Source organism: Diadema antillarum, unplaced genomic scaffold (assembly GCF_040938485.1).
Source record: "Diadema antillarum isolate AM-2024a unplaced genomic scaffold, OU_Dant_1.0 seq00000161_RagTag, whole genome shotgun sequence".
Lineage (NCBI taxonomy): Eukaryota > Metazoa > Echinodermata > Echinoidea > Diadematoida > Diadematidae > Diadema > Diadema antillarum.
The window spans coordinates 687,110-696,043 of record NW_027271232.1 but is presented as its reverse complement, the minus strand read 5'-3'; the positions used below and the strand labels follow the sequence as shown (position 1 = coordinate 696,043).

Here is an 8,934-nt window from a genome sequence, read left to right as displayed (position 1 = left end):
TAATAGCATCATGTAATTCCCCCTTTGGGCTTCAGCTATAATTGGGGTCCTTGAAGGCGATAAATGTTTGGTTTCTTCTCTTTTCACACTGTTAAAAGGGATTTGTTATCTGCGCAGGTTAAGACAGTTTCGAGTGGCTCTTAACAAATAGTGTTATATAACAAATTCAGCGGTCTGACCAAACAAACCACGACTTCAGTGCAAGCCCCAAGAACCCTCGATGTGGGACGGCAGACGCATCACAGCAAACATTATTCCCAACATGGCTCCACAACTGAGTGTCTCTCTCATCTTGACTGTCGTACTAGGCGTTGGTTTCTTCTCGCCGTTAATGGCCGACGTGGACACGGCTCAAATACCGGTTGTCGAAACTGCTACGACGACGTATCGCGGAAAATTCATCGACGTCACGTCCAATCAACTGCCCGATGTCGCCAGCAGAGTAGCCGCCTATACCGGCATTCCCTACGCCGAGCCACCGATTGGTGAGCTCCGCTTCAAACGCCCGGTCGCAAAAGCCGTCAGGGGGGAGTTTGACGCCACAGGGGACTCCAATGCCTGTGCACAGCCCCTATACCCCGGATTCGATATGTCAGTTTTGGAGGTTTCGGAGGATTGTCTGTACGTCGATGTTTTTGTTCCCGAGCGTAAGGTATTTAATCAAAGTAAATGTCTGTACACATCTGACTCCTTCAATTAAGTTCCAGTGTTCCTTTCATCTGTATTTTAAAATGGAGCATTCCAGAGAAATATCACATCTTACATAATTCAAGAGTGCCATGTAAAAATGAATGAACTTTATCGAGGACCTGGTACTTGACCAGATAAACAAATTCATAGAAAAGGATGAGTGACAGAGGAGGCTCATATATTTCAATGATGTAGCTATGTCATTTTTATTCCATGCTATTTGTTCAGCAAGGTCACCTGTCTTCTTTTGGTATATCTCTCTACCAGGCATTCTTTTTTTTAAACTTCTATGTCATCATGCTCGGTCTTTGTCGAAGTGGCATTAGGTTGCAATGATTGAACATAACATAAACATGATATAGATATAGATATAGATATAGATATAGATATAGATATAGATATAGATATAGATATAGATATAGATATAGATATATGAGGAGGTGATTTCTTACGTTCATAAAGATGTCTCACTGGGACATCTGTTGACCACAGAAGCTATAATTACTTTGTTTTACATATGCAAAGCAACGCTTGCCCTATACCACAAACAAAAGACTCACATCACGGAAAAGAGCAAAACTATGTGTGGTGTCTAAGAGCGATGGACCATTATAACATCAACGTTTGTAAAATCATGCAGGGACTGACCTTGCAGTCAGCTTTTTTTGGCAGTGGTTTCCCAATTTAAGAAATCTTATTCATCAAGTTTGGATATTCAAACTGTTTCAATAGACGAGACAAAAATAGGTGAAAAAACTTCACAACCATTAAAACATGCATTGCATGTAATGAATTCGTGAAACATGTATCGTTTTTTATGTTATTGATATACCAGTTCTTGTATCTTAACATAATTGTGTTATGCCGTGTGGTAATAATATTCTGGTAGAAGCCACATTGGCCATGTCAATGATGGTAATTGGACTGCATGGACTACAAATTACCGAACAATAGCCAAATATCCTTGAAGTACAGTCTCATTTCACGTTCATGTTGGGTCTAGTAAATGAAAGTCAAAGCAGACAAACAGATTAGAAAAAAAAATGGAATTGGACAAAAGTAAGGTTTTGGAATTTTATAGTTTTACTTGATACTGATTAACAACAAATGAATAGCCACCGATGGTTTTGCAAATAAAATATATTTTGGAAAGCTGAAACAAGGAATATGTTACAAAACTGGGAAGTAGGTGTTTTAGATCACGGTCGCCCTTCTATTAAAAACTCCCTATTTAGTCCCCACCGTAATTTGCTATACCCTACTATAAATCTGAAGGGCATCGTCTGTTTATTCCGGATGCATCAGGTTACAAATTATTTCAAAATTGTAGATACCCCTTGGAAATAATATTTGTGACGCAATATTTGCCTATGATTGGTTCCGTCCTTGAATTCCCCCAAATGTTTCCGAATCCTCCCCAGCCGAGATCGGCTGCCGTGATGGTCTTCATCCACGGAGGTGGTTTCCAACTCGGGGCGAGATCCCTCCCGACAATGATGCCGATACCCCTAGCTGCTATGAACGACGTCATCGTTGTCACCATGAGCTATCGACTGGGCGTTTTTGGCTTTCTCGACACAGGTATAGATTGGACTCCGCAATTGATGATCAATTGTGACCCTGCATCAGAAAACCAACAAAACGTTGCCAGACATGGATTTTAGTAAATTAAATATTCTAGAAGAGCAGACTTTAAGCTTTAAAATGATGTATAGCTCAAATCAAACGAACTCTCCTAACCTATCTAAATATTGGAAGGAAAGTATACACTCCAGACAAGTGTGAACTGAGAAAAGAGGCTCTGAAGCACAGGGTCAATTCAATCGCTTAATCTTTGCCAAGCCGTGCTACCTGTTCAATGAGTGGGGAATAAAGACAGGATGTAAACCACCGGAATAACCACAATGAAGGGATTATCAAATTAAGCTGAAATTGAGCATATTCTATTAACACATTCTGTCCACGATAAATATCAACTTTCAAAGTAGTTGCATCATCCTTTCTAAAGTTTTCTTAGAGTTGAAAGTGAAGAGTGTATGCAGAGATTTTAAGAAATGAAAATGGGACTTTAAAGACACATCTTATCACACTATTATAAAAAAAGCGTTTGATATAAACTGAAACTGTTGAAAAACACACTCTCCTGTTCGATTTAGGATCCCAAATTTTAGCACAATATAGAAGAAGACTCGCTCTTTCAGACAATATGAGTAACTGCGTACCATGTGTGTATGGTTAACATAATTGATAAAATCGATTAGAATAAAATGTCTTTTTAACTTTGCAATTATTTGTGGCAACATTGTTGTTTCACTTTCTTATTTCTTTGATTTGTTATTTCTCATTTCAATCAAAGGTGATGACAAGATTCCTGGCAATCTTGGATTGCTAGACCAGCGGCAGGCATTGATATGGATTCGTGACAACATTGCAGGTACGGGCTAACTGTTGCCTTGCACAGTCTAGTCAAAGTGTATAATGATGGTGTTGTTGGTGTTGTACACTCATTGATGCGTCTTTCTCTGTAGATGATAATTATTTAAAGCATGTCTTAAAAGAGAATTCCAGAGTAGTGAGAAGTCAGTTTGAAAAGAAAGAGTAAGATTTTAGCTGTATCCATATAGTAAATGCTGGTAATTGGGAGGCGGTAAATGGTAAAACACAAACAAACAAACAAAAAACAAAAACTTATGCCTTCTGGGCATGTTAGGCAAAAATGAAAGAATGGTCACGTGATCACTCTCAGGCAATCATTTCATTAGGATCCATGTCAATATTTTACAATTGCAACTCATACACGTATACGATCCTGCTTAAATTCATCGCAAAGTGCAGAGTGCATTTCCCGATAAAGTGGTCCCGTCTCACACCGATCTGGATCCCCATGAAAAAGCACTTGATAGTGCAGCTGAATATGGGCTATCTAGCCTATTTTTTTTTCAGATGGAAAATTAAACAATCAATCCCATAAACAAACAAACGAACAAAATGCAACAGTGAAAATCGTTTTAACATAATAGAACTCAGCAATATCAGTATATCAATGTGATAAAAGTATTAATGATTATGATGATTAAAGCAAAATAATGATAATAGTATCATCATGATCACCACATACTGCAGTTAATTCTATTTTCTCTATAATTCTTACGAGACTTTGGAGGCGATCCCGCTCGGGTGACGATCTTCGGTGAGAGCGCTGGATCGGCGAGCGTAAACTACCACGTCCTCTCTCCCATGAGCGCTGGTCTCTTTTCACGCGCCATTATGCAGGTAAAATGCAAGTTTGAAGATTGAAAGCTTATGAAAATTTCGAACGAGGGAAATTATCATGAATAGCACGTTAGTTTACAGCAATATGACGATAGTAGAGACTCACTGAAAAACTGATACTACCCTGAAGCAGCGCCATCCTGGATGACTATTTACTGTTATGATTATTACTATCACCTGACTATGTTTTCTCCAATATGGCTTCATTTTTTAACGTTTGGTTGCCTCATTACGTTTTATACTTCACGTTTACCCAATCAAAGCTACAGGGTACTGACAGGAACATGTTAAAGTCTCTGCAAAGGCATTACGAAAAAAAAATCAAATTCCCAGGACAACAAAAATACCAACCAAATCGAAAGAAATTATATTAAGATTTTCTTAAAACCCTTTAAAAATCAAAATGATGGTCGTATAACGTCAAAATGTCATTTTATACCCCCCCCCCCCCCCCCCCCCCCCCATGTAGAGCGGAGCTGTGCCTGCTCCCTGGGCTGAGATGACGGCCGAAGTTGCGCAGGAGATGGCTTTCGGTCTGGCGGCCGCGATGAATTGCAGTGCGACTACTACTGATGAGGTACTAACGTGTTTGAAGGAGAGGCCAGCCAGTGACATCACCGAGTTTCTCGTGCAGGTACATATATATCGGGTCAAGAGTATTTGATTCTGGTGAAAATTTTCGACACCTGCATACACATTGTATAGAGGATACAGCGACATAAAAATCAGGTCGCAAAATTGTCGGCTCTATGTTTGTTTGGTTTTTTATTTCTTGGGTTTTAACGAAATTTCTATATCATAATGAAAGAAAACTGCTGCCCCCGAGGACTTCATTGCAAAGACTCAAGAGTCCACTGATACAATGACGCAGAATATTTATATGAATCATTAAGTTCCAAGAGTATTTTTAATGCCTAAATTTGCTACGTTTAGCAAAGCGATTTTGTAGAAGTTGGTAGATAATTAATTTTGAAATGAGACGCACATAATCTGAATATAATTACGTAATTCCCAAGTACTCCTTAAAGATTGATCTAGAAGAAATCTTGCGCACCACTCTTCTACCACACTCTTATTATTTCTTGATGCCTGTCACCCATGTATATTTGTCAAACCAAAACATAACTATTATCACACTCTTACCTTTAAGGTCAATCAGTTTAAATTTTGACTTTACATCAGTTCAGTTATACACAATATAGTCCAGGCGCAGGGACCCAGAAAAAAATGACTTCGTTCAACCCACCCCGCAGAAAAGGTTTGACTGCATAGGGTGGTCGGTTGGACTCTCTGGAACACCCCTAGGTAGTATGTGATTCGAAATTAAGGTATCAATAAAATTTTGCAGGCCATTTTAGTTGCGACAAGACCTTATTGTTCGAAAAAGAGTCTGCGCACGCCAAGACTACTATACGCACCACTAGCACTGCTACAGGCGTCAGTGCCAGTGGTGCGTGTAGTAGTCTTAGCGCACGCAGACTTTTTCCTCGGCAAACAAGGGTTTTTGCCAGCAAACTCACTAGCTGAGGTCAGTGTAGTTTAGTTTCTAGCCGTTTTTATTTCGTGTATATTTTTTCCGAGTTGCAGCAAGCCGAGTGAGGTTGCATACCCAGTGATTGTGACCCCAAACCGTTCGGGCGTCGCAATCACTTGGTATGCGCCTTCGTTCGGCTTAGCACAATAAAGTGGGCTTCTACACATGCGCAAGCTGCAACTCGGAGAGATGAAAACGAAATAAAAACGACTAGAAACTAGACTGGGGTCGGTTACGGCTGGCCCTGAAAATCACAACATAATCACAGTTTTTTGCAGTTATTTCATGAATAATTCCTCAAAACACCGTAAAACCATATATATATATATGTAGCTAGAGATGTCAGCAAAACAATGGGATACATTGTAAGTTAAAATATTGTGCATGGTTACCATGGTAACCAGATGTATACAGGTGATTGATAATCCAAAAAATGCCTCCAACTGCTGCAAACTTTGGTATTTTTTGTTTAGTTTTTTTTTGTAGATAGGTGAATTAAAAACAAACATTTCTATTGATTATTGTTCAAAAAAGTTTTTTCCTGTTGCCATGGCAACCAGTAATATCCAATCAGGATTCAGCTGTTAATACTTAAGAACTCAGTTATAGTAATGCCCATATTTTCAAAAAGCTCAATAAGCATGTCATTCTGCATAATTGTACCATTTACCGTACTTTTAACACATATTTGACTTCAAATTACAGGCAAATGTTGTTTCCAGCAATGTATGGACACAAAATTCCCTTTAAAATCTATGTTAATACAGAGAGCAAAGCCGACGATATTCTGATATTAGCTTTTTAGAGTATATATTTACAGAGAAATGGTTATTCGAAACAACCTTGGAAAAGAGCAGAAGAAAGCAATTGATTGTTCTTATTCTTAAAGGAAATTTATTCAAGAATGCAGATAAATTCCTTTCTAAAGAAGGAATATACACGTACACTGCATTATCCATCAATGGAATTAAAAGCGTACTTTTCGTTGGTAAGCTATATATATTTGGACAACTTGTGGTGATATTTCATAATCAAGTTCGAATTACCAATTCTTTGTTAAATATGAATTCAATTTTTAATTTCTTGTTAAGCCTGTTACTAGAGCTCACAGTGTGATGGATTGACTTTCAGTACTTCGTTATATATGTATATATATATATATATATATATATACAAGTATTTTAGCTTTATTTTCAACAAGTTTATTTGTGGATCGAGGTATTTATGAATCAGGGTATTTTAAGGACGTCTCAGGGTCAGACAATTCAGACAATCAGACAACTTTCTGTCTCAAATATACCATCAGCATTTATGTTTGTACCACACCAGCGTGCGATAAAAGTGACAAAAAATATCTCGAGTGTAAATACTTTTTCGTGCTTTTCGCGGACTGTAAGTGCACGAAATTTGAATTATTCTGTTTGTTATAGGCTATATCTAAAGTGTAGATACATTTTTTGTGCTTTTCGTGGACTGTAAGTGCACGAAATTTGATTCATTCTGTCGATATAGGGTATCATTATTTGGACAACTTACGGTGATATTTCATAACCAAGTTCGAATCGTCAGTTCTTTGTTAGATATGAATTTCTTGTTATGCCTGTTACTAGAGCTCACAGTGTGACTGACTTTCAGTACTTTGTTATACATTACAGTACAAGTTTTGTAACTTTTTTGTTCAACAATTTTATTTGTGGATCAGGGTATTTTAAGGACATTTCGGGCTCAGATAACTTTCTATTTTCCACAGTCATTTATAAGTTTGCCACAACAAAGTAGGATAAAGTGAAAAAAAATATCTGGAATACAGACACGTTTGTTTATTTTGCCTTACGTGCTCATGATCACCTATTGTAGGTCGGGTCTTAACCCTATAAAGCCCAAGCTATTTTGACCCCTTCCAGGCCCAAGGGGGGGGGGGGGGCACATTGTGCCCCCTACATAACTTTTTTTATTATATGATGTATGACCGTCATATTTGGCACATGGGTAGAGCAACTCATGCTCTACACGACCCAACATTTCTCAAGGTTACCCACTGAGGGCACTATTTCCAAAATATAAAAAATACATAGAAAATATGCTAAAATCATGTTTTTTCTTTCTATTTCTTTATCCCCAGTAAATATGTTGTTATTTTATATTAATCATTTTCATATTTACTACAAAGGAAGAGCAAGTCAACGTTCACTATTTGTTATGGTTGAAATTTCTCAAGGCCAACATGTGGGGGCGTAATTCATTACAATATAAAGAAATATATGAAACCTATTACGTATTGCTTGGAATGGGTGCATATATTTGTATTACATTTCATATTTCCAAAATACTGAAATTTTAAGTTTACAGATTGATATTATGATAAACAAATGATATTCCAGGCAAAGCTTGCGTGAAGATAACACAAAATAAAAAGGTAATCTTTGAAAAATGCTGTATTTTCGATTATTTCTATTATATCTATATTGTTTGATGCCTATGTTATATAGAAAATAAAGGAAATAATAAGAAGACCATTAATATTTCAGGGTAATTCTCAACCATAATTACTTCACATTTTTTTTCCTTTAGCAAACTATGGCCAAGAAAACCCCAATTTCATCCATAATTATATTGTTAACTGAAATTGAAACAGAAAATCATACAAAATCTGACTAACATGGTTGTCAGTTTACGGTTGCCATAGCAAACAGGAATATCGGACATACCTAAATTATATATCAAAAGGTTTGTAATAAGATTTTAGGAAAAGACACCAAATTTGGTTGAAATCGGGTAAAGGGTTTAGGAGCGGCAAATGAAGATATGGTAGGGGGCACAATGTGCCCCCCCCCCCCCCCCTTGGGCTTTATAGGGTTGAACTACCCACCTCAACACTACAAAGTTAACCTGGAGAAAACGGACAGGACCCCTAAGATTTTCCCTCATTCTCTCCTTAATAGCATTAATTCATTACTGCACGTTTTAATACAAATTTACATGTATTTTTAACCCTAGCTTACCAACGAAAAAGTACGCTTTTAATTCCATTGATGGATAATGCAGAGTACTTGTATATTCCTTCTTTAGAAAGGAATTTATCTGCATTCTTGAATAAATTTTCTTTAAGAACAAGAACAATCAATTGCTTTCTTCTGCTCTTTTCCAAGGTTGTTTCGAATAACCATTTCTCTGTAAATATATACTCTAAAAAGCTAATATCAGAATATCGTCGGCTTTGCTCTCTGTATTAACATAGATTTTGAAGGGAATTTTGTGTCCATACATTGCTGGAAACAACATTTGCCTGTAATTTGAAGTCAAATATGTGTTAAAAGTACGGTAAATGGTACAATTATGCAGAATGACATGCTTATTGAGCTTTTTGAAAATATGGGTATTAGTTCTTAAGTATTAACAGCTGAATCCTGATTGGATATTACTGGTTGCCATGGCAA

General features: G+C 37.2%; 1 protein-coding gene across 1 annotated transcript; it reads left to right on the top strand.

The window, feature by feature from the left end:
* The first annotated feature begins 331 nt into the window (after positions 1 to 331).
* Positions 332 to 3,987, top strand: LOC139727999 (acetylcholinesterase-like). The gene is made up of 4 exons (XM_071638967.1): positions 332 to 652; positions 2,112 to 2,271; positions 3,047 to 3,124; positions 3,845 to 3,987. Exons 1-4 carry the CDS (start codon positions 332 to 334, stop codon positions 3,985 to 3,987), a joined length of 702 nt encoding a protein of 233 aa, XP_071495068.1.
* The last annotated feature ends 4,947 nt before the right edge of the window (positions 3,988 to 8,934 follow it).

Coding starts and splice junctions, on each gene's coding strand:
- LOC139727999 (XM_071638967.1), top strand. CDS start 332: ATGGCCGACGTGGACACGGCTCAAATACCGGTTGTCGAAACTGCTACG. Junction 653..2,111: donor TTTTTGTTCCCGAGCGTAAG/GTATTTAATCAA, acceptor AATCCTCCCCAG/CCGAGATCGGCTGCCGTGAT. Junction 3,125..3,844: donor GATTCGTGACAACATTGCAG/GTACGGGCTAAC, acceptor AATTCTTACGAG/ACTTTGGAGGCGATCCCGCT.